At 34.8% G+C, this 27,858-nt stretch overlaps 1 protein-coding gene across 2 annotated transcripts in view; it reads left to right on the top strand.

The window, feature by feature from the left end:
• Nucleotides 1–25,614, top strand: part of LOC123686209 (pyrokinin-1 receptor-like) — a 143,423-nt gene extending 117,809 nt beyond the window's left edge. The window contains exons 2-5 of one of the 2 annotated variants that reach the window (XM_045626226.1): nt 2,909–3,129; nt 16,719–16,957; nt 21,431–21,901; nt 25,472–25,614. In XM_045626226.1, coding sequence (XP_045482182.1) covers nt 2,909–3,129; nt 16,719–16,957; nt 21,431–21,836 — 866 coding nt within the window. In that variant the 3' untranslated portion in view covers nt 21,837–21,901; nt 25,472–25,614. Of the gene's footprint in view, nt 1–2,908; nt 3,130–16,718; nt 16,958–21,430; nt 21,902–22,959; nt 23,170–25,471 lie in introns of those variants that run through there. The other variant, XM_045626232.1, reaches the window with a different exon arrangement.
• The last annotated feature ends 2,244 nt before the right edge of the window (nt 25,615–27,858 follow it).

Here is a 27,858-nt window from a genome sequence, read left to right on the forward strand (position 1 = left end):
TTCCTTATGAATTAAAACAAACTGACGTTGATCGTCATTTTTTCGCCTGTGAACATCTCCTTCAGCGCCAAAAAGGAAGGGTTTTCTTCATCGCATCATGACGGGTGATGAAAAATGGATCTATCACAGCAAGGAATAGCCTCAGGCTGACAATCCGTGCTTCAATTAGTGTTGGATAGTTCTGCCATATATTGCATTCTATCATCCGTATTGACTTTAGTCTCGTACACAAGTCCCCATAATGAAATTTTGACGAAAATAAATTCCAGGTCGACTCGCAGAGGGAGATATTTGCTCCGAATCCACTCAAGCTGATATGAATGGCGAAATCCCAACTTGAAATGCCCAGTTTCGATTCAGACGTGAAAAAAGCACTTACAATTTTACGCAGGGGGTTTTTATTTTCTCTTTCAATGCTAAACGCTGAATAACTCGACACGTGGAAAAAAATCCTAATATAAATTTTAGATTTCCATAAATATTCATCGCTGGATAAGAACTCGTGATCATTTTTTCGAAGATCAAAAAAATACAAAAACGGAGCTTCGAGGGTTATGAATGTATAATACAATTTCATATTCAGTATAATTGTAGGAGTATATAATATTGGCAACGATACGTCTCAATGGCGTAGATATCGAATGGCAGGAGATTCTAATTCTTTAGATGAAAAAAGTATTCAATTACTTTTCCATCATGGCTTTGAGAGAGGGGTACAAGTATTCGCGTTTTAAATGATTCGATTTTGATTAAATGTATTCTGAATAGGTGTTTCGAAGGAAACGTGAATGAAGTATTCTCATATATTTATTTTTTATCTTTTCATAGTGACGTCATGATCGTAATTTTATTCTACCACTGTTGTATTCGGGGATGAGAAAATGCAACAGCGATATGTATATATATTAGTATTAAACCTAATAACGAAATGAAAGGTCCATCAATTATAACTGGTCCTGCAATATTATCTTCAGAAAAAACCGTCTATATGTTTTATTTCTTATATATTATAATTTAATATTATATTGTGACATTTGAGTAATTAGACTTACGCTATGTTGTTCAGGAAAAGCTGAAATGAATCGCTCAACCACTAGTTCAGTCCGCTCGCAAAAACCATTTAGTAATAAAATATTAATAAATCAAAGAAAATTCAAAAAGAATATCTAAGAAAAACACAAAATTTTTTCATTCACTCATGGCTCCGCCAATGAAGAGTCATGAATTCAGTTTTTAGGAGTACGATGAATATAACAAAGCGTATATAAAAAAATTGAAAACCATCAAAATCAGTATAGAAATAACAGCCACTAATCGACAGGATAAATTCATACAAAACGTGGGAAGGGCTAGTATTGCTCTTCAACGTCAAGTAATGAAGTTTACATTCTTCACATGACTCCTCCAATCTGATATCGAAATTTTTTTTTTAATTGGTCTTCAATCAACCGAACTTGTAATAATACATGATGCTAATGAAATGAAAATCCGTGATCGAATTTGAATATTCATCATGACATTGTACCTTTAAGGGTTCAAGGAACAATCTTACGGTTCGTTAAGGAAAACACAATTTATTATTCAGAATAGTTCCCCTCAACATCAATTCACTTGTTCCAACATAATTCCAATTTATGAATCTGGAAGGGTTACCAACTACGCTTCTACAGCTGTAATGAGCTCATCATGTGCATTGTCCTGATGAAAAAGAATTTTTTTCCTCTGCAAACCGGGTCTTTTTCACGAATTCTTTCATTCAAGTAGCGTAAAAAGTTACAATAACATGCAGAATTTATTGTTTTGCCAGTTTTCAAGTAATTCGAAAACAAAATTCCTTTAGCATACCAAAAAACTGATGCTTATACCTTCTAGGTCGATTTCTGGACACGAACTCGTTTTGGAGCCGATGAACCAGGCTCACACCACTATTTTGCCTCATGTTTAGATTCAGGATCATGGTGGTAGACCCAAATATCATCCATAGTGATGAATTGACGCACAAAATCCACTTTATGATTCCGCTTCCAATATTGCTGAGAAAGTCACATTCGAATATGTTTTTGTCCATCGTTAGAGGATGAGGCACTCATTTTGCACAGAGCTTTCTGAAACCCAATACTCCAGTCGAAATATTGCTCACACTGCCCAATGGGATGCCTATTAGGGCTTTCACTGAAACTCTATCATTCACTCGACGATTTTCCAATATGATATCCTGTAATTTTTTCTATTTTCTGGTGTTTTTGCTGCTTTCAGACTTCCTTGACGTGGATCATCTTCAAGTATTTGTGGCGACAAAAAGCAATTAGCCATAATATCTGTGTTTAGCCAAGTTTGTCGTCACAATACTTAATATAAATGTACCTGCATTAATGTAACAATGAAAAATCGTGGTACATGTGCATAAACCTTTCTCATTCATAAGGTTCTCAGAAAGATACAATAGATCATATCCTTCCCCTACCCTAATAAGTATGCAGGTATCATGATACCATTGCGCAAGCATATAACTTAGAGAATAAGAAAAGGAAGAAGAAATTCATGGTGTACGATATGATTTTATGTTTGTAATCCAGGTGTAAAACTGGAAAAATGGGAGGTCAGAGGAGTAAGTTACGAGGTGATGACCTGTTGAGTTAGTAGAGTGTTCAAAGATGTTTCCACAATAAAGTTCTCGTCTGTCGTCCATCAGTGTTTTAATAATCCCCACGAAAACGCGATACCCCAAATAACAAAAAAAAAAAATGTAGGCTAGTAGCCATGTCTTATCGAACCGCAAAACTTATTGAACAACCCTAGTAGTTGGTAAAGGTGCAAAATAATCAGAAATAAGTTTGTTATGAATATCTTCTTATTAGTTTCCCCCCTTTTCTTGTTGTGAAATAACTTAAAATATTCTTTTTTACAGTGGCCGTTGTTGTTGCATTCTTCATCTGCTGGGCTCCGTTCCATTTTCAAAGACTGTTTACGATATATTCCGGAGATCTGTCCAACGAGGAAACTTACAATCTTCATCTCAAGATCTACGAAGTTGTCACCTACGTCAGTGGCATCTTATACTATTTGTCTGCTACAATAAATCCTATATTATACAACATAATGTCTGTCAAGTTCAGGGAAGCTTTCAAGGTGAGTAATCTCCTTTCTTGTTATGAATTGTTTGTACACAAAATTGAATGATAACGGATTATGTCAATTCAATCCGCTAGAATATCAAAGATAAACACATATCGCCTTCAACGTTCATAGAATAACAACAATAAAGTTTTGAGCCCTTGTGACATATATGGTGTTGTAGAAAGTTCATTTTGTTATCATCTACTACTTACTACACCTGTTCCAATGTTAGTTCAGAAAATCAAAGTTCAATTTCAGAAAAAGGTACATGTATTTCAGAATAGGAAATGATTCGGAAGTGGAAATTGGATTCAGAATAGTTGATTGCATTTCAGTAAAACGAAATTAAAATTCATATTAGGAAGTTGAATTCATAAATACAAACTTGTAATTCAGAAAAACAAAGTTGTAATTCAGAATAGCGAATTGAATTTCAGAAACAGCAAATTATATTTTATTAAAAAAAATTATTTCAGATGTTATCAATTCAATTTCAGATAATGTAATACATATTTAATTCAGAACAATTCCGAATGTGAGGTACCAGTGTCCAGAACAATATGCAACAGGGACTATTCATTTGTATTAATTCTGAAGTACAAGTAACCAATATGAATAACAATTTCATAAATATCTCAATTCCAAATCAGCAAAACCCAATTGCATTTTCTGAAATCAATTTTCCTTTTCAGAATAAATTACAGTAATGTATGGATTAGGGCTGGGACTTTTTCGCTTTTTTGTATTCGAATATTCATTCATAAATTTATTCTATTATTCGAATAATTCATTCAAATAAATATTCATGCTTGATTATTCATGAGTAGTCATGAATATTCAACTATTCGTTGATTATTCAGTGATTATTCAATGATTATTCAGTGATTATTCAATGATTATTCAGTGATTATTCAATGAATTCCAGTGATTATTCAATGAATATTCAGTCAATATTCAGTGATTAAACTCATGTTTTAATGAACAAATAAAATCCGAGCGTTTTGAGGAGTGAATATACCCTTTGCGACGTGGTATAATCGTTTTGGTGTTTTGCCTCTCGCCATATACGCTCTATTAGTGTGACGTCACACATCGCCATTTTTGGTTCTCCTGTCAGTGTTCGGAATCCAAACAAATAAATTGTCATTCAAATTAGTACGATCTCGTTTAAGGAATTGGCTTATTTTCATGAATAAGAGTATTTGAGATCTAGCAAAAAATATGCATAAATATTTAACAGATCTATTTAACGAACAGGTAATATTGAACAAAGTTTACTATAATCTAATGCATAAATGTAAAAACGTTCGTTATTCCTGGAAAAGTCGGGAGTATTCTGGTTTTACCGAAAAAATTGTCCTATTTTTATAATCAAATTGTCGTTTGGTAAATACAGAGTTTTTTTCATCACATGAGAACGTACAAAATACAATAGATCCTTAAATAGACGCAGTAAAACCTTCACAATCTACATAGACCCTTTACAGGTATAGAGGTACAAAAAGAATGATGAAGCGGATTCTGAGAACATTAAATTTTTCAAGAATACACTTCGTGATCAATTATTCGGAATTTTCAAAAAAACTTTGTTTTCTGATTCAGTTTTGTTAGGAAAGGATGTTACATCAGTCGATGTGTGTACATTTTAAGACCATAGATTCAAAAGAAAATGAAGATTCGGCGGTTCGCAATTCAGAATACAGAATAGTTATTTATAATACAAGTGCAGAAGGCATTGATATTCTTCCACGAGTTCAAAATTCAAAAACGAGCCACGAAGTGGCGAGTTTTGGAATGAACGAGTGGTAGAATGAGCCTTCTGTACGAGTATTATACATTATTTTCTCGAATTCATTGCATTTTCATTGAAATTAATGAAATATTTCCATAAATATAATTTAGTTATTTTTGCATTGAAAAATGTTGGTTGGCAGAACTGATTTCTTTAAGGCAATTTGATGAATTGACAGATAAAGCCGTAGCGGAAAGTTCGGAGTGCCAACATAGAATAATGAAATATAACCATGAAAACTGTGCGTTTCTGATATATTCTCGCACGATTTTGTTCTACAAGATGTGGAAGAATGAACGGAATAACCACAGAATTAGAGAAAACAATATTTGACCACTGAAATAGAGCAATATGTCTAGAAATAGCAATACATACGGAACAGGAAGGCAAGGTTACATTTTCGAATGTAGAATCTTATATTATTATTATTAGAACTCTTTATCACTAAATTCATATGTTAGAATCTTATATTCCATTTTTATGTTTTTTCATTGATGAAATCCAAATTTTATTAATTTTTCTTTGGCTGAATACCTTTTTGTACTACTATTAAATGAATAATTTTAATTCAATTGTATCTATCAATTTCAATATTATGTAATTTCCAGTAATTTTAATATTAATAAAACGATTTGTCCGTAGTGAATCAAAAACCTTGTTTTAATCATTCCTGAATAGTGAGTCAAGTGATCATTCAAACTTTCATTCGTTACTTCATAAATATCGAACTACTCACTGAATAGAAAACTATTCACTGATTATTCATGAAAAGAAAAGTAGTCATTGATTATTCAACGATTCAGTGAATACTTGACTATTCACTGATTATTCATGAATAGAAAAGTAGTCATTGATTATTCAACTATTCAGTGAATACTCGACTATTCACTGATTATTCATGAATAGAAAAGTAGTCATTGATTATTCAACTATTCAGTGAATATTCATGATTATTCGAATAAAGCAAAATGCAATTATTCGAATAATTATTCAATGATTATTCGAATATTCAAATCATTCATTCATGATTCCCAGCCCTAGTATGGATAATCCAGTTCGGTTTATCAAATCATTCGAATTATAGGAATCATATTGAATGATATCTATAACACGAACGTCGTTCGGATTACAGAATCATTTCTTGAGAGAGATAACTCATTTTCATGAAAATACTGTACTTTATATAAAAATATGAATTTCTGCGCATCAAAGACATGCATTGACTGATATGATAGCCTCTTTAGTGTACACTTTCTGAACAGGTTCATCTTTGTTGTCAGAGCTTTAATTTTCCTCAGTGACATCAGCAATTATCTCCTCATCTTAAAACTCTGTGTCTCAATTTTCTTTATAATCAGCTCATGTCCATTTTTGATTTTCTGTTTCATCTATGGGATCATAGTACGAATTACTTTGTCCACTAAATCCACTGAATCAAAACCTTGATCTAATCCTTCTTCTGATACTCTCAAAGGAATTAAATCTTCTACATTTCATTCTTCCGTTCAGATTGCAGAGTCCAGACTGTTCAGATTATGCATATCATTTTACCAATTAGGCCATTCGCATTATAGGGTACTTCGAATTATCCAGGGTTCGGATTATCCATACATTACTGTTTTTCTATTCTGGAATTTATATTTCCGTTTCTGAATATTGAGCGCTTTTTCTGAATTTCAAATTCCCTTTTGTGAATAACCACTTTCAATTCTGAATTACACGTACTTCGCTTCTCTCAATTACATTTGACGCTTTCTTAATAACAATTGGAAAAAGAATAGAAGATAAAAATTCACAATTGCATGTAAAATTATTCTGATGGGCATATTGTGGAGAACTGCAGGAGCCACAAAAGGTAACTTTCATATTGTGTCCATTTTTTTCAAAGTGATCCATTGTTGTAAACGAGGAAATCCACGCTTCCATACTCGTATACATCTATCGACAGTATTTCTAGTTTTTATTTTGCTGTTGTTAAAATTTTCCCTTGCAGTGGTACAAGGACTTAGGCATGGAATTAATAGAAATGTTTCACAGAAATATCCACTATCACTGCGTAAGTAAAAGTTTCCATATCCCCACTTTCCAAATAAGCACATAATGGTGAATACTTGAAAATCATGTTGTCATGTACGATTCTTGCCATTACACAATTATATTTATTTTTTTCTTGTGCCAACGTTTATTGAATAATGAATCTCTGCTAAAAGTCCATCTGGTGAATTAATTTTTACATGAGTTCAATATACAGGTTTAGAACTTTCTAGAAGGGCACTAAAGGGATATCGAAAACTGTTAGAAATACAGGATAGCTTAAATTACAAAAAAGTTATTTAGAAATGAGTGTGATGGTGTGAATAGATCTGATATATCTCAAATTTCTCCCGTGACTAAAAATCGTGATTTTCTTTCACAAAATCGGTTTCTAGCCATTATCCAACATAGAAATTCTAATGGTGTCGTCAGATTCTTTATGTTTCCCATTGTTTCAGGGATGCGATAGTAATTTTTTTCTCTTATAGACGCCATATCAGTTCTCCATATGAGGTGAAGAAAAAAATTAGGAATTCAACTCTATAAATATATCGAGTCTAGCTACGCAAATTTGAATTTATTTTTTATTTTTTTGTTTAAGTAGTAGGCTGGTGTCAAAATTGTCAAATAACTTGTTACTTCGTTCAGTTTTTAAGTGAAACCATCACTTAATCTTTGTAAAAACCTGTTTGATAAGTAACGTCTTATTAATTACATAATCATGCTGATACCAACACTTTACATAGCGTACAACTGGCAACGTCTCTAGAAATTGTTCTACATAATTTAAAGAAACAAGGAAAAAGAATAAGGACATCCCCAAAAATCAAAATAACATGAATAAATATGCTTATTATTCCGGAATCATCGACCAGATTCAGCGAACAAGAAATTCCACCGAGGTATTCAGACCCTGAATATGACTCGTTATATAAAACATTATCTTCGAGACTTATCGTGTACAGTGCAATATTTTTTTTGATTCCGATTCATTAATTAATGAGTTGAACAAAAAATTTAAAACCTTTCGTGCTTCATTATTCAAAAATCACAGATATTTGGGAAAAATTATAGCCCGCTGTGTTTGCTTGGAATAAACGAACAAAAAAAAAGGCCTACGATCCCTTTGACTCTTTGAGACTCGATTTAATTAAAATGCTGAAATTGAACTCACTTACCTATAATGAAAATCAACAGTTCGTTGAATATTTTTTTTGAAAGTTTTTGCATTTGGATATTTCGAGGCTGAAGTTGCGATATTGCCGTTAATTAACACCATCTCTGTTCAAATTATCATGTAATCAATGATTAAGGAAAATCACATTAACTCAACATTTATTATCTCTGATGTTGCCCAGCTGCCACGCGACTCATTTCAACGTTAATTTTCTAGAAAGAATTCCGATATTGGTAGTTTAGAATAACAGAGGCGAAACACATTTTTTGAAGAGTTTAAAGACATTTGGAACTGTTTCTTGATATTGAGATGAATAACCGACATTATGGAATAACTACTTCTAAATTTGAAAATATTCAAACCTTCTCTAGAAGGTGAGTTTATCATAAAAATAATTATTTTAACTGCCATTTTGTTTTTTCTGTGATAAATCATTTTTAAATTCAACCCTATGGTTTATTTTCACATAAGTTATTGCTTCTACGATCTTTGATGTCTAAATTTTATTATTACAAAGGGTGTTTTTTTAGAGCTATAGAACTTTAAATTGCAATAAAACAACGATGGATCATTCGATTGACATGAATTTTATTTATCCGCAACATAATCTTGTGGCATTACATTTTGAATATGATTTCTGGTATATGACCGCCACGGCTAGCTCGGATTTTGTCCAATCTGGACGTCCAATTTTCGCTGACGTTTTCCAACATTTGTGGCCGTATATCGGAAATAACACGGCGAATGTTGGCTTCCAAATGGTTAAGGGTTTGTGGGTTATCCGCATAGACCAATGACTTTACATAGCCCCACAGAAAGTAGTCTAGCGGTGTTACATCACAAAATCTTGAAGGCCAATTCACAGGTCCAAAACGTGAAATTAGGCGGCCACCAAACGTGTCTTTCAATAAATCGATTGTGGCACGAGCTGTGTGACATGTTGCGCCGTCTTGATGGAACCACAGCTCCTGGACATCATGGTTGTTCAATTCAGGAATTAAAAAGTTAGTAATCATGGCTCTGTACCGATCACCATTGACTGTAACGTTCTGGCCATCATCGTTTTTGAAGAAGTACGGACCAATGATTCCACCAGCCCATAAAGCGCACCAAACAGTCAGTTTTTTTTTCTGGATGTAACGGTGTTTCGACATACACTTGAGGATAAGCTTCACTCGAAATGCGGCAGTTGGTTGACGTAGCCATTCAACCAGAAGTGCGCTTCATCGCTAATGGACGTAGTGCGCGATACGTATTCCGCACAGAACCATTATTTTCGAAATGAAATTGCACTATTTGCAAGCATTGGTCAGGCGTGAGTCTATTCATGATGAATTGCCAAACCAAACTGGAAATAAATCACTTGACAGCTGTCAAATGGGTCGCCATCTCGAACAGTAATGCCAACATAAAGTTATATACCTCGAAAAAAAAACACCCTATATCATCAAATACTTAAATAATGTTATTTTTCTGTTTTTTCACAAACGTTGTAGGCGTATAAAGAGGCCAACAAACTTCTACTTCAATCCTTATTATACTCCTTTTGGTTGGTGTGAAATGATCTTTTTCCTCTTCTTTTATTTATTTTTCGGAATCATTGTATACTTTTTCAATTCTGGAAATTATTGCGGATTGATTAGAAGTTATTTAGTTACCTACTACAACAACGACAGCCCCGAAAGCAGCATTATGGTCTGAAAATCTAGTGTCAGCAATCCAAGCAGTACAAAGTGAAATACTGAGCACGAAGAAAGCAATAAATCCCCAGAAGAACTAATAGAAATTATTTTCGGACCAATAGTTTGAAAAAATCCGTAATTTCGACCAGAAAACTGATCTTGTTAGTAGAATTACGAAGTTTACTGAGATAGGATCGCCTGTGGTGATAAGAGTTTAAATTTTACGAGATTGATAACATCAAATATAATTTTAATCAACATGCTAGAGTTGCTGGCAAATATTGGTTGAAGGCGTTCCTGAAAAGACATCCTGAAATATCGAGAAGAAAGGCTCAGTTCGTGAACATGACACAAAAGCTCATTAACTTTATCGTCGATGATCTGTTCTAAAGACTGCATGGAGTTTATAATAACCTAAGATCTGAAAAGTCACCCAGAGAGGATTTATAATATGGATGAGAAAGTTTGTCGCCTAACTATTCATCATCGGCAGTCACTTTTAGTCAAGAAGGGGGCCACAAGAGTGCATTTCTGAACACGCTAAAAGTGACACCATCGCGCGATGTGTCAATGCACTTGGAATTACGCTTCCCACATATCGAAGTCAAAGTTACATGATAACTTACCAACAAGAACATTGGTAGAAAAATCTGCAAAGTGTTATATGACGAATGAACTTCTCGATCATTTTCTGAAACATCTGGCGCGGTATAAAAGTGCAGGAAAGTGCCTCCAAATATTTAAAGATGAAACATGTCTCTTGGACTTATTCATCGTCGAAGTTGTAGGTTCATCGAATTACACTTTTTATCTTCTAACACATGAACTTAGATCACTCGATAAAGCCGATAAACTTCTGGAAGGTTTTACCGCATGGTTTGCGGTAATTTTAATTCAAATGATGATGTGCCGCTTGCTCAAGTATAATAAACATTGTTTCATCAACTCATGACTATACCGGTTGAAGAAACTTGAACGAAAAATTAAAAAAAGGCCTTGATTTGCAGTGTATCTCCATTAACATATGACCAGTTCAACAAAAATGAATAAAATAGAAAAGACCTTAACCTCTATAGCTATTATTATTATTGGAACCGGGGTTGTTGTGGCTCGGTAAGCCTTCCGGGAAACTGCGACCATGTAGATCTTTTGTTCTCTATCCTACTCACTCATGGAAACACCAAGGAGGTCGTCAATGACGTTAATAAAACTGACATCCTCCTTAGGGGCCTTATCTGTTACCTCTCGGGTATCCAGGACCGGCTTTCCCATATGAATGATGCCAGGCCAGCCAGCTCTGGACACTAACATACCATGTGTTCGGATGTTTCTGCTTCTGATTCACAGAGCCTGCAAATCTCATCTGCTGATTTTCCCATACGGTACGAATGATGTTTGTACCGACAGTGTCCCGTCAGCAGTCCCACCATCGCCTGAAGCTCGGCTCGTGACAGCTTCTAGAGCTTTCTGGCGTAGGTAGGTGAAATCGTCACGAATTTCTTGGCCTGAGTAAGTTCAGGAGTGTTAGTCCAGTGGGTTATCCTGTTATTCAACTCCCATTGCTGGACCGCAGCTTTATATTGGTCTTTTCCTGGCCCACAGAAAGATTCAGGTCCAGCAGGTGTTAACCTTGATGCACTTCTTGCAAGTTTCCTTCAACACCACAGTGCCCTGGTACCCATAGAAGAGTCACTTCATTGCCTCTGGCCAGTTGCTTTATGGTGTAACGGCACTCCCAAGTCAACAGAGACCCCTCGCAGTACGATTCCAGGGACCTCAGCGTGGTCTGGCTGTCCGTGGTGATGTTGACATGCACCCCCTTGAGGTTCATTTTAAGACACTTCTGGGCGCATACGTAAACAGCCAATATGTCGGTCTGTAAAATAGATGGCTCACTTCCCAGGGCTTTAGAGATCCTCAGTTTAGGTCCATATTTCCCAATGTCAGTACCTCTCTCTGATTTTGATCCATCGGTGAACTATATGGATGACTTTTTGTCCAAACGATTTACGAAACTTATTGCACTAAGACGGTCATTTATGATCGTTTCAAAAGGCCTTTCAAAATCGAAAATGGTTGGCATGACATCCGATGGTTTTGCCAAGAGGTTTGAATCTAGTTGATTGAATGTCCTCATATGTCCAACCCAGTTTCCAGGTAGGAGCTTCCCATGTCGGGGAGGCAAGTCAAGTATGACCTCAGCGCTGCTGTGGCTGTGCGCATAGCTCCTGTGACACCAATGCATGCCTGAACCTCCATAGCTAAACCAGGTAATGAAAAAAATCAGGCGGATTGGTACTATCGCGGTTGTGATGGCAGATATGAGGCAATGCTGCAAATGAGGAAAGTAGTATCATTAGAGGAGTGCGTTGACTATATGTAAATACTATCCTGATGCTTGTTGAATCAAGGAAACTAATAATTGTTTTGAGAGCTAAACATAACAAAATACTTATCTAGGTATATATATTCCGCCCAAAGCTTTAAATTGTCAATTTCGAACTGCTATATTCACGGAACCCCTAGGTTTTGCCCAACAATTGCATTTCTACCCTGAAAAATTGAAGTTTCTAGGCCCTCCCGTTCGATAGTTATCTATTCGTAGTTTGCTAGCGGTCAGTTGGACAGAATCGACTTTGAAGTCGGATTTATTATTGATGAGTCGAACCTTATCGTTCCCGGTTCAAAATTCGAGAAATACAGACATTCTCTAACGAAATGAAAAATGATCGTTTCGAAGACGAGCGCTCGAGAAGCTGAGATGATCCAAAGTCCCCAATGTTTTCATTCTATTTCACAATACTGAATATATCTCCATCCAATTTCCGAATTCCATAGCTAAAATTCCTTCCAATATTTGAATTCAATACATAAATGGAAATTGAAATATAAACAGCAATTACGAAACTTTATATTTGTAATGCCGAACTCCAAGAAGTCTATCTAAATAAGTGAAGAAACATGTAGCGAAAAAAGCAGTTATTAAAATTGTCTCATAATCGAAGTTACATAAGGAAATATAAATTCTATTGTTCTCCTTTAGTGAATGATGAATTAAAGAAGGGTGCTTTTATAACTCCGACTGAATTTCTAATACATCTGAATATTGCTATTGTGTTTCATTATTACAGATGAGAGTTTCTTTTTCAGCGCTCCTTTCTCGAACATCGCACCAAATCATTTCGCCATGATGTTTGAATTTTTCGATTTTTGAGCCGGCTATGACTTATACAGGGTGTTTCCAAATTAGACGTTACCTTGAACAAGGTATTAGTATGACTCAGTTGCTGTCGATTGAGCCATATTTATTGATAACCGAAAATCAACAGTTTCCGAGATATTTGGTGAGTCTTTTTCGGGCCAAGTTTGTGTCCCCCTCTCCTAAGGGAATTATGGTGTTTTGTCCCGAAATCATCAGTTAGACAATCCAGCGATCACTGCCTAGGACACACCCTCTCATACAATCGTGGAGAGGTGACACTACTGCAACGCGGTAACTCCTATGAATCCGCCGGGTCCGAAGTAAAAAGTGGTCACTACATCACTAAAAATGGCCAAAAGAAAGCAAATGAGTCATTATAACACCTCCTCCAAAGTTCATATCTAATTTGGAAACAGCCTGTATAACACGATAAGGTTGGATATGTCAATGACTTTTGAAATTAACTTGAAATTTTTATGATAGGTTCGGATGTCGCATCCCGCTATTTATTTCGTTTAGTAGCATAATCCGACAAGGGGTCCCATAAATAATCCATTCGAAATTTTGTGTTCGTGATAAGACTACAGATTCTTCTCCTTTCTTCTTCCTCCTTTCCTAGGCACATTGCCTGTTCGGTTCCAGTTACTTCATTTGTTGTTGTATAATATGTTGTTATTGATGGGATATAGATTGTAAGCTGTCTGGCCATCGTTTTGGTAACGCCCTAAGAGGTCTTCTTCTGTGGGATATGTTGCCTCTTGCAATCTTATCCACCCTATCTGGACTCATTCTATCAATGTGCTTGTTTCATTTCCTTCTCACCCTCTTAGAATATCGTCTGTTTGACAATTTGACAAGGCTGTATTCCCTTGTTCAGTGAGAATCCTGTTATTTTCCTCAATGTTTTCGTCTCGGTTGTTCTCAAAATTCTCTTTGTCACAGATATTTCAGCGACAAGTGGTCGTATAGTACTTTCAGTCTCACTTGAACTACTCTATGAAAACGTTTGTCCAGATACTCGTTTGATTTTATGCTGCAAGCATGGGTGCACGTTTTTTAGACCCTAGAGTTGAAAATAATATTTATGCGATTGTATTGGACTCTGATGTGAATTCTTTCAGACTTGAACAGCTTTTGTTGTCAAATCATTAATCCTACCATGATATTCCACTGTGTTTCAATTCGATTATTCTTTATTTTCCACCAGTAATATACATATTAGCAAGGTCCTTATCAACTATAATAACATGATCGTTGCATAGAATTATGAGCTGACGAATTTGAGTTAGTAACTGGAGGAATAGATTTGATCGCAAAATATTCATCTTCGGGTTTTTCAACATGTGCCACAGAATTTTCCTAATCTTCTTCATTGAAATCATTAACAACCTCTCTCATTTCCTCGATGGCTGTATAATTCTTCGTCGGTAGTTGATAAAAGTTTGTTAAATATATCTCAATACCACTGACCCATCAGCCAGTCTCTCAGTCTCTGTGTTCCTGTGCCCACTGTAGAAGAGCAGGTATGCGTCTGGGGAAGTAACCTGGTTACTCTTCATGGTCGCTTGGATCACAAATTGTCTCTATCATGTCTCCGCCGAATTGTGTATGGTATACTGGGAATTAAAGGACCAAACGTTCTTCTTAAATGAGTTAGGACAGCTGACACTATTATGGTTCGATTCCGACGTGCATACCATGCTAGATACCTATCTTCTCTTGAATTGGTTTTTTAGTACAAATGCATTATTCGGATAACTGAAATGCGGGTAATCCTTAGTCTATCCACGATTTGATGATTCGACAGACCCTCATCATGCAAATCCATTAAACTTGCTCCATTTAACGCAGACAATCTATTGCTAGGCATAATTGCAAAGAAAAACTCAATGATCACCTAAACACGCTAAATCGATATGAACCACTTTTGAAAAATTGATATGTAAAACAAGAAGAAATTGTTCTTGTATAGGTACATTTCGGTATGTTTAGCACTTGTGGAATAAATGAAGATAAAATTTCCAAAAAACCATCCACGATGAATATTCGTTTTACAATTCATGAGGGGGTCCAAGATTTTTGGTGATATGTGTCTATACTGTTGAATAAAATTTGAAAATGGTAATTGTAATATCTTCTTAGGTTACCTATGAAATTTTCAATGAAATGTTCAATTTGAAGATATTTTAATAATAATGTATATATCTTATTCAATAAGAAAAATCCTGTCGAATGTTTATTCGTATTACGACAATAATTAGAAAGGGCTTAGTGCTTAGTAATCTGCAGAAGTACTCTAGAGCACTTTTGATATTACTAAACACTAATCCCTCTTATTGAAGTGCTTCGATTACTAAGCACTGAGCAATGCTTTTTAAAACGCTTCGGAGCCCAACAAAGCACAATGCTTTGGAAGAGCTCTGTTTCTTTCACATCTGGTGAATCGCTAGAAAAGCGATCTCTGTTCATCAAGTTCAGAATGAGCAGCATTGTTCAACCGACATTTCGACGACTTATTTCATTCTCATTGCTCCATGTTTTCTCATTGGTACTTTTCAAACGTACCTATTTGATTCTTGCATCTAGTAGAAAAAGAAAAAACAGGAAACTTTTGAGATTGCTTCACCCTTACTGGAAAGTGAAGGAATCTCAGAGACGCTGAGGGGAGAGGAGTAGGTAAGTTCGGGCAGATCACAAGAATGTCACATGGTATGAACCCCTCTTTTGTAATATGCCAATAGCGACTTCCATGTTCAATAGAACCAATTCCACTCAAAATAGTTCTTATAATTCATAAATAGTACGAGTTTTTAATGAAAGAGAGTTTTGTACAAAACTCCATAAGGAAATAAGTACAGGGTGGCCATTTGAAAACGAAACAGACGAGATAACCATCGAAATAAAGTTTTTCAATAGAAATGCTCGGACAGGTCGATTTTTGTTTCGAGGGGGACAACTTAAGATGTAGGTTACGGACGCATAGCGCTTCAACCCTTGCTGCTACAATCCCCACCCCCAATTTTTGAATAGGGAAGATGGGGTGAGTGATACCTCAATTTAAAGGTATTTTTATACTGATTTCAGCACAGTAATTGTTTTTTCATTTTATGCATTAGTTCTCGAAATATTCATGCGTTAGTTAGTTAGGAAGGAAGCCACAGTCATGGTTGTTTTGAAGTTCAAAATGTCGATTTTTCACAAAACACTACAAGTGCCATGGAAACACTACTTCATTTTCAAATACTTAGTTGAGAATATTTCGAGAACTAATGCATAAAATGAAAAAACAATTACTGTGCTGAAATCAGTATAAAAATACCTTTTAAATGAGGTATCACTCACCCCATCTTCCCTATTCAAAATTTGGGGGTGAGGGTTGTAGTAGCAAGGGTTGAAGCGCTATGCGTCCGTAACCTACATCTTAAGTTGTCCCCCTCGAAACAGAAATCGACCTGTCCGAGCATTTCTATCGAAAAACTTTATTTCGTCTGTAATCTCGTCTGTTTCGTTTTCAAATGGCCACCCTGTATATATAACAAACATTGTTCAAATTTTTGCTATGGCGTTGAAGGTTGCCGATATCGCTAAACTCTAGCACCGCCACTACATATTTTCTAACTTTTTTTTATTGCCTCCACCTTCGAGTAGAAAGCTTATGATTTGCAGAAATTGTCTTCAAAACCATCTGAAGTACTCGTAGTATTTTTTTTGCAGGAAACTTTCTCCAGATGCTGTCATCTGTCGTGTTTCAAGTCGAGGCGACCGCAACGGTCCTACATCGTCCTTTCTCGTTCTGTTCCAATAAGGGGCGAACAAGCCAGTGGTAGCGCCAGCAGTAGTGGGGGTAAAGGTCCATCTGTCGAAATCAAAGATGAGCCAACGTCACAAACCAGCACATCTCTGTCAAGGCGGGGCTTATCAAAGTCTAGTTCAGATCAAAGCTTTGGCATTAGGTGAGCGATAAAAGTATCAAAATTTAACTTTAAAATTGAATCTTTCGAAATGAAGATACCATTATTAATGTGTTAATGGAGAAATTTTGATGTATCAGGACATACCTACGGCTTCCAGATAGTTTCAGCCAAGGCAGTAGAGATGTTGCTCATGTAGGCTTCCAATAACTGAATCTGTTTCTAGTTAATAAGGAGCCAAGAGGCAAAATTGTAACCAGGAACTAATTTTCAAGGAGAAATTGCATCAAACCACATAAAGATATTTTAGAAGAGATTCAAAGCTTCTGCCTGAGACAAAAAATCGGTAATGGCTACAGGGTAAAACAATGCCCAGATAAAATTGGGAAATACTGACGTGAATTTGGAAGCTTTTGCGAGCATATTGAAACTCGTATCCAAGTAATTATTCATGAGATACAAATACTCAATTCACCGACAAAATTACATGCTGCAAAAATATAGAATGACTCTCTCAATTGCGTGATACTTTGGACAAAATATCATTTTGGCCAAAATTTTTCTCGTATCCAAGTGATTATTCATGAAATACAAATACTCAATTCACCGGCAAAATTACATGCTGTGAAAATATAGAACGACTCTCTCAATTGCGTGATACTTTGGACAAAATATCATTTTGGCCAAAATTTTTCTCGTATCCAAGTGATTATTCATGAAATACAAATACTCAATTCACCGGCAAAATTACATGCTGTGAAAATATAGAACGACTCTCTCAATTGCGTGATACTTTGGACAAAATATCATTTTGGCCAAAATTTTTCTCGTATCCAAGTGATTATTCATGAAATACAAATACTCAATTCACCGGCAAAATTACATGCTGTGAAAATATAGAACGACTCTCTCAATTGCGTGATACTTTGGACAAAATATCATTTTGGCCAAAATTTTTCTCGTATCCAAGTGATTATTCATGAAATACAAATACTCAATTCACCGGCAAAATTACATGCTGCGAAAATATAGAATGACTCTCTCAATTGCGTGATACTTTGGACAAAATATCATTTTGGCCATAATTTTTCTCAAGGAAAGGGAGAGCATATAAATGTAACTTTTTTATATTTGCAGTTATACAGGGTACAACAAATGTGGTTGGCCACAGCCTTATGATGACCACAGATCATCCAAGTTTTTCATAAAGATAGCTTGTTGTGTATTATTAAAAATTCGACTTAATTTCTGATATCATTAATTTGTAAATGAGCAGTTTGATTTTGTTCAAATTTTTTGGGTTTGTTCACTTCAAGCAAACTCAAAATTTCCGTGGCAGTATATAGAAGTTTTCCTTCGAAATCGATATTTTTACATGTTTTAGCGGAATGTCCTTATTGCCCTGAAAAAATATATAATTTAGTGTATGGAATTCAATTTTTAATTTGTATGGGAAATCTATTTCAAAAGATCAACAAACGAAAGAATTCAAGTTTTATGTTAGTTTTTAAAATACAGTCCCGTTTTTATTTGAAGTTATCAGCTGAGATTTTAAATTTTACAGCTTTGTGTTCAACATTTCTCCATTTTAAACCTCTCAGCACCTACTGAGTGTAAGATATTGGTTAGAAGTATGCGTGATCAAAAGAATAATTATTTAGAAACTAGAAATTAAATTTAAAACAAAATGACGTAAAGGAAGGTGATAATTACTAACATGAATAGTAATATATGTACACTGCTCACTCACTAAGCAGAGAGAAACCTGTCAAGGGTACATTGTTTGAGATTCTTGGTAGCGTGTGTACGGAGGAAATTTTCAATTCTGTTAAAAACACATAACATATCCTCTGCATTTTCCAGGGTGGAAATAACTCTTTTCTACAAGCGTGCGCTTTCAACTCTTTCTTCACAAGCGTTTTAAGTCAGAAAGAGTCACTTTTCCACACAGTGCGGGAGAAACCCCTACTTTTTCTTCTCCGAACGGATATGTGTGCGGGAAAAAAAAATTCAGGGGATTTTCTCGCTCGTAAATATTAAAGAGTCAATTAAATCATGTCATGTTTCTAAGCACCGAACGCCCAATTAACTTCAAGGGTAACATAACTATGGTAACGATAAGCAGAATTACGTATGTCATTGATGTGTATAGGAATGAATAATCAAATCTTTTTGTTTCAATTTATTTCAAGAGCTTGTAAAATGATATTGTTCCTCAAACTTGCGGGAAGTATCTTTCTCTAATTCTGTGGTTATTCCGTTCATTCTTCCACATCTTGTAGAACAAAATCGTGCGAGAATATATCATTTCCGCACTCAACGCCAGTTTCATGCGGAAAAGTACCACTTTTCGCATTTGTTAGGAAATAACTATTTGCTTCGATTGATAGCAAATATTAATTTTTTCAGGAAAAATAAAAAGATTGAGAAATTGTAATAATGTGCAAATATAATATCCTACATAGATTATTATAAACAATCGGAGAAAAAATTATATGTTCAACTCCTCAGCAAAGCCTTAGCTGAATTCCTAGCCTCCCTACGCTAGGCTATGAACTATCAGCCGCGGCAGTCAATCTACTTCTTTGCTGCCTAGTAAAACTAATAACTATTCTGAGCTCGCCAACGTTTTGCCAGCCAGCAGAAATTGTAGGTGTTGGGAATGATCGGTCTTTTTCTGCAGAGGCAATCTCCTCTCTCTCACTACCCACAAGGCCAGTGGTATGGTCGGCTATCATGTCTTCAGTAGTGCAAGTGCTGCTACTTACAATGGCATCATTCACTGTTACGTAATCGGGAACATTTTGGAGAATTTCTTCAGGTCCTGTTGCTATGCTTTCAGTGGTATCTGTCTCATCTGAAAATCCACCCTTCCGAAAACATTTCTTTGAAACTAGTGGGTCAATGTCATTCCAAGCAGCAATTATTAAATCTAAAAGAACATTAATTTCGACTGTTTCTCAAGGTCTGCTGAATTAATTTTTTCCTTTATTTGTTTTTGAGCACTTTAAGAATACCCTTATCTAAGGGCTGCAGTTTGGATATGCCATTAGGTGGCAAAAACATGATTTATGTTCGGGACAGGGATGTCTCTTGGATGTGTCAATAAAAAAAAAACTTTTTTTTTGTGATAACCGAAAATGTCATCAAACTGCTGAATGCATTTTCTAAACAGATCTCCTATCATCCAAGAACGAGATTGAGATAAAAGCAAATTGGCAACTTTTTAGTCTCGGTGATTAAAATATTTAGTTGCCTGCTGCTGGAACCAATCCCTATAGCCTGGTGAATAGAACGTGTTGGAATTTTTCAGTCACTGCAACTAAACTGCGGGTTCGCATAAGAACTAATATGCTCTATTTTTGTGATAAAAAAGTTTTTTATGTGCTACTGGCTATTAGAGATGAGCGATATTTCACGAACTGTGATTTAATCACTGATATCAGAATGTCACAGGTAGTCACGTTTCCGAAAAACGAATACAGAGCGTGACGGGATCACAGTTTGAACTATATATTTAGTATTCTGTGGTTTGAACATTTCACAGATCTTTTCAGGGCATATCATCGTCCGTTGCAATCGTAAATAATGAAGGCAGCCTGACGTTTTTATTGCTTCGGAACTTTTTCCGACTAACATAATTGCATATTTTTATGATAATCTCAGCATCCGTAGGCAACTTCGCCTGCTTTAGGAAGTATTATTGTAGGACTAGTTAAACAATAAATACTTGCTACAAACAAATAATAACTACTGAATTACTGCATAATTGGTGGTGGCAATAAACTTCTAATTTTATGCTCATCTTTGATAAACAACCCCAAAGAAATTCTTTCTATATTGAAGTTGCCGACCAAAGCAATAAACCATTTATTGCTTTGGTATTATAAGAAATAAACGAAAACACGTCAGAGACATAATAATAATAGGCGAAAGAATAATAACAGGCGAAAGACCAGCAATCTTTGGGTTTTCTTCACATAAGTTGATGTAAATTATGCTACTTCTGATTTATGCCAGTTGAAATTATCTTTCGAAACCACCTCTTCAAATTTGAGGAAACATCTGAAAAATCGATATCCTTCTGTTACGTTCCTAACTGAAGCTGAAGCAAGGAAAAGAGTTGAAAATGTAAGAAAAAAGGATATTTGCATAATGATTTTTCCTTAATTTTGCTTTGCTACGAATGATAATAGTGGCCAATTCGAGTTGCAAAGATAAACGAACTAAGGTTTGGGTGATTCATACAAATATTAATAACAAGCAACCTAAACAGTGATCATGTCGCGCTTTAAATTCACTGATATCATAAAGTAACGTTCACGTTTCACAACGTGATCTAGAAATCACGGTATCGCTCATCTCTACTGGCTATCATTTGCCAAGAGTCTCTATATTAACAATGAAACAAATAATGCTTTGATAATAGCGGAACATATTTTTTGAAGCCATCTTTTATATTACATTGGATTCAAATTTTCAGGATTCCCCAATTTAAACATACCTCTTTTTCAGGTCAAAGCCTATCACATTCAAAGAAAAAAGATCAAGGCAGTTATCCGTCGACACCCTCGAATCGCCTGAGGCCAAATCCCCCTCCACTTACGAAATGAAGACTTGCGTCAGATCAATGGAGATGATGTCAAAAGAGCAGTCGAACGTTTCGGAATGTTGCGGTTTGTTTCTAAATAAAAACAAGGAGAATCACAAGGTTCAGAGGAGGTATTCCGCTCACTACACCCCTGCTTTCCTGGAGGAGATCGCCTTCCGCAATTCGAAGAACGCGGAAGCTGATAGTCCATGTCACATCAGCAACTCGAGTTTGAGAGACGTGGAAAGAGACGTCTTGGAAGACGAACTGACGGCTTATATGAAGGAGATACAGAGGAGAGAACAGACTTTATATGGCGTGAATAGGTGACATAGGGAATCTCGTCATTGAGGAGAGAAGATCTCATATCTATGGTTGTGGCAGATGCGTTTCAGGTGGGTTCCAATGGAATTTTTAAATTTTTAATTGATTTTTGAATCAATTATGACATCATAATCTAGATTCTAGAAAAAATCATTATAATTTAACAACAATTATCAACCTTATGTTTACGAATTGGTTCTGGAATAGGTACAGAACCAATCTGGCGTGAAAAATATATACATTTTTGTTTATATTTTAACAATCTTTGTGCAATGGTATCAAATTGTTTTATTTTTAACAGTCGTCAGTTTTAAAAATAGACAAGAATTGTACAGTTCTTTTAAACACTTGTAGGGGAAAAATATATAACTTTTGTCAACTTTTTCCATATACATAGGCGTACAACTTTGCTTCCGCCGTTTTTTTTTCCGAAATTCGAGGCTTTATTGTGAGAAACTGGCTATTTATTTATGATTCAAAGTATTGTCCATAGCTGGCCACTATTTTCTCCCATCTTTCGGACAGCGTACGATTCCCACGTTGACAAAACTGGTCATCTCTTGAAGCGAACGACGAATCGATCAAACTTTTTACTTCTTCATAAGATCGGAAGTGCTTGTCAGCCAGGCCGTGTGCCATTGATCGAAACAAGTGATAGTCGGAGGAAACCGCAGATTTCTTCATTTTAAAGTAAAAAATTAAAACCTCCCGCAAATGACGAGAATTTGGCTGGTAAGCTGACATGTTCAATCGAGAATAACTTTATGATGCAGACACATTTCGACCAATAGTTCGATGGCGTTATGTTAACAAATACCTAAGTTTATTTTATGACATCTACGATATATTTATTTCGACTACCACTTACCGCTAGAGCCATCTATTGCAAAACGGCGGAAACAAAGTTGTACACCTTTTTAGTAAAATTAGACGACAATATTTATGTACATTTTGAAAACAAGAAGAAACGTATATGAATTTTGTGAAATTTGCTTTTGAGTTAATGTGGGCCATTCCGTCTCATTTTAGTTCATAATTATTACAGCTATCATTGGGTGAGTATATAAATGATTTTTGAAACTTCTCAAATTATTTGAAAATTTCAAAACATAATTTCTGCTTTGGCTAGGCATTCCCAGCCAATTTCAAAGGTCGTGGTATTTCATCCTGGGATCACCGATGTAATCATCAGTTTGGCACACAGTGATCCCTGCCACATACACCAACCAACCTATTAGTGGAGCATGGTAACTTTACCTTAAGACGGTTGGTTCATATCCCAAGCGGTTTCGGTTTTGCAGAGATGCGCAGGACACGAAACCAACTCTTGGGCAAGCAAAAATTCACTATTATGCTTACAAGAAAAAGTAGAATTTGATTTCAATAAATGATCTTCCACTGAATTGAATTATATCTGAATTTTTTTAACCATTGGTGATATTATTACGTTAGAATATTCTTTACAATAGGGTTATGAAACAAAAATAATATTTTTACACAAACGATTATCGTGAATCAAAGCTTCAAAAAAGTGCACAATTGTGTACCCTTACAAAATAATTTTTATCCCTCAAGAATTGAAATTTTATACATCTGGATTTGTTCCAGTGTATAATTTGTATCCCATCAATTGCCTCGCCAGACTAGCTTTATTTTTTAAATTTCATCAGATCTTACGAATTCCCGTATCATAATTCACGAATTAGAGACTATATGATGAAATATATGTGAGTAGGTAAATCCGTGGAACGAATTTTAACAATTATAAGGAAAACTTTATAATTTCCACAGTAGAGCAGAACATAATTATTTGGTTTGAAATGTATTATACAAACATAAATAATTATTGTTTTCCATTAAAATCATAGAATTAATCATCAAATTAAATCTACAAAAGCAGTCATTCATGAATATTCCAAACACTTTTTGTTTTACCTTCGTTTCCGTGTAAAGAATACGTTGGCTCAGCAGTGATAGTGAAGAGTATTCACTGTATGAAGTTTTCGCACATATTTAAAAAACAAGGCAACTGAATATAAAAAAATGGTTACCAGCAAATTTCAAATGTTAATATTGTTTTTCGTAGGCCTTTATGACCTTGATTAGAAAAGATAATCAGAAGACTCTAGTCAACGCAGATTTCCAAGTTATAGAGTGTACAAGGTAGAGATAGCGATAAAAGCTTCAATTATATCATAATTTACTTATGAATTACAAGACTAGGCGGAAAATATTGTATGAGCAAAACAGCTAAGCAGATTCCGCCTAATTGTGTAAAATCGTTAGTAAAAACGATGAATACCCCTGAAATATTTAAAAATCTTCAGCAATCAATGAGAAATAAACTTTTCAAAACTATTCCAATATGTTTCCCGATTCAATTTGAACATCCTATAACAAGGGTACTAGCGTTGACCGGAGTCTTCTAATCAGCTTTTTTTTGAGGGCATAAATGTCTACTAAAACCTAAGTTACATTTGAAATCAACCGGTTACTATTTTTCGTACATTCAGGTGCCTGGTCCTTTAGACAGTGTTCAAACTGCCAACACTCCTTTGAGTTGATGAACTCCTTTTAATTGTTGATTGTTTGATCACACTTGTATGCAATGAAATATTGATAAAAGCATTGAATGAAGCTTTACTCACTCTCAAAAAGCGAAAAATAAACAATTTCATTCATCAACTTGGCCATTTTATACAGTTTACCCATCATTTCCAAAGAGTTTTCTACACCGCAACTAAATCCAAACTGAATTTTTCAGAAATAGTCATAATTGAATTGAAAAAACTATGTCATCAAGATAATTGAGAAAATTGACATACCGCTCGAGGATATGATCGACTAAATTGGCAGTCACAAGATTTTCCATTGGTCCCTCTGTACATTTGAAGAAAAATTCTTTTTGGGGAAAATACTCAGCTGAAATGTTTTATAAAGGCTAATCTTCTAGACTATTTGATCTTCCTACTTGGAGTTCGAGGTTACCTATTTTCATATCGTTTTTTTTTGTTATCATTTTGAGATGTGTTCAAGGAAAAGCTATTTCAAAATATTTCGGAGATTACTTTTTCGATTGATTTTTTTTTCAAATTCAATAATCTTCATACTACAGGTAATAAATCTGGTAGTTTCACTCCGGATAGTCTCGATTACCTGATATTTATACATCTTGTTTTCTAAGAAATATAGATAAAATAAAGGAGAACAATTGATTGAACAATGGTTGTATACTCATATACTGGGCTGTTAATAGAAGTCACAATTCCCACAAAAAATAAGTCTATGACTTTCCAGTCATGAGTTATTTTTCAAATTTAAATCATTTTCATTGCCCAAAACTCACAAGAGTTATCAACCGATAGAGAACTATTGACTCACCCTATATAGTCCTTATATATCATTGTTCAAAACTCATTGAGAATTTTGTGTTATCTATTCATTAGACGAACACCCATATTCAACACAAATATTCAACAATATCCAAGTATAAAGCATAAAACAACAATTCCAGTTTTCCTACTATGTTGCCTATACCAGTATACAATAGATTTGCTACGCATTCACAAATTATGAACAAACTATAATAGGTAGATCATTTGAAAAAGCATTTCAGGTTTTAATTATTTATCTCTTTCCAGATGCTGGTGAAATGGAATTTTGGAATGATCTCAAAACAGAACCAACAATATTGGAACGGGACCTATATCAAACATAAAAATGGAAATCAAATTTTTGATGTCGATAAATATTTGAATAAAGTGTATTACTGTTTGAAACATTATTTCAGGAACCACTCTTTTGAAAAATCCCCGAATTCAAAGCTTTACCTCACAAATGAAATACCGTAGGTATTTCATATAGGTATCATATTTATAGTAATTACCACTTCATTTTTCGCCACTAGAGTATTATCATTTTCGTCTACTCAAATTTTTGTTCTTGAATTATTGAAGATGATTTGCATTTTCGCGTTCAAAGAAAAAAAAACAGTAAAATATTTTCTCTTTGCTTGTGCCCATCTTGGAGGCGCACTCAAACTAAACTGAGTCCACTAATCACAGTACGAAATCTTACAGAGATTTAATAAACCACAGTGGCGACAAGAGTGGTCTCGTTTTTAATTGGCTGAGACTAAATATGGCGGCTTTTTTTACATCCTTTGTTTACCTGATTGTTGGGATTGTTGCATACTACAATTGGATAAATTCGTTCTATATACAATCAAATCAGGCCGAATAATTGTAATTTTGACAAAGTGCCAGTTCAGTTCAGTCAATTTTATTCTTGAGTTTCATGGTAAAGTCTTTTGATTCGCCATTTTTTGGATCAATTTGAATGAATTGGTGCCACAGTATTTTATTAAGTCATCTTCTAACGCCATCTAGTGGAACCCGATTGGACATTAACATACATTACAGTACAGATAACTAAAGCCTTCTATTGGAAGTTTAATGTATTTCTTTTTACTACACCTAATAATAATGATTCTCTCTTTCTCTTATATAAATTAATCAACATACATCAGGTCATACATCACATTAACTGAAGAAGCTTAGTGTGAAAGAGCTCATCAAAACATCTGCATGATAGGATATTGAATAGAGAACTGTTCTCTTTCAATGCACATGGGCTGTGTTGTTTTGATAATCGAATTAGTCGCTCTACAAGTGTGAGATGCTTTGTAAATTGATATCGGTTGAAAATAAAGTAAATTCCTCGTAAATCGAAATATTCAGTATGAAAGAGAAACTTAAAATTATAAAATGGTACTTTTGTGGTAAACTAATTGAAGAGACATTTAATACATTTATCGTTGGCTCTGAAGATACATTCAAGTTCAGCTATTTCTCCGATAGTTATAAAATTCGGTAAAAATGATTGATGAACCACCAAAAACAATTTATGAGAATCGTCTGAAATAGAAGTAGATGTGTATGCTGCTGTTGAAACCAGTGCACTTCGTTCGAATGAACATATATGAGCGATAGAAGATTTTGGATTATTTTGAAAATGAATGGTTTCCGATCATCACTATCAAATGGCCCCTCTCAAATCGCTACATTCATGTTCCAATGATTTTTTTCTTCTGAAAACATTGATTTATCGACAAGAAATTGAAAGCGACGAATATTAATGGATAAAGGGAGGATACTAACACGTGGCTGTTCAGTTAAAAACGAAATCAAAGATATAAACGAAATCAGAGATAATTCTTCTTACAAATCAATTTTATGGGGTTTACACATAATTTCCTCAATCAATAATTTTCATTGTGGAAAGTTAATATGTTCAATTTGCGAATGAAAAAAAAATTGTTGGTAAGTTTTCGTTTTCCGCAAAAGAATTGATCATATGTACAATGTACCAAGCACTGATATATTTTTTAAATATTCATGAGAAATCCTTACCAAAAATCATTATAAAAGAGGTAAAACTATCATTTTGTGAGAAAAATAATCGAACGTCATACAGTGTCGCTCTTTACTTATTTGCATCGGAAAGTGAAAGAAGAAAAGGCGAATGTACAACTTCTAACACCGTAGAAAGTTTGGTCATCGCTGGACCAACAGAAATCATTGAAGAGCTCTAGGGAGTTATTCAGTTCAATGTTCATATAATGGTCTAATCGAATTGTCCCTTTCGGGACAAGATAGATTTAATCCGAAAATAATAGTCAGCTATTTGTTATAATCTTGGGATATGACCTCTAAATATCCTATATTTCCGAATGTATATTCCAGAACGGTATTATGACTGGTAAAATCCCAAAGGGCACAGGTACGTTGATATCACGTTCGTTATCAGTAAAAGTATCACGGGAAATAACGTTTATTTGCTCGAATTATTTATTATATCAATATTGAACGTTGCTTTTAAACGTACAAATACGGTTTTTTGTATGATATTAACAGAAACGTTGATCAGTCACTCAAATATATAAACAATTATTTATATATTTAAATATTCTACATAACAAAAATGGACGTATGAATTATTCTGGTTATAGTTCTAGTACATTCTGAAT

The sequence above is a fragment of the Harmonia axyridis genome, chromosome 1 (assembly GCF_914767665.1).
Source record: "Harmonia axyridis chromosome 1, icHarAxyr1.1, whole genome shotgun sequence".
Classification (NCBI taxonomy): domain Eukaryota; kingdom Metazoa; phylum Arthropoda; class Insecta; order Coleoptera; family Coccinellidae; genus Harmonia; species Harmonia axyridis.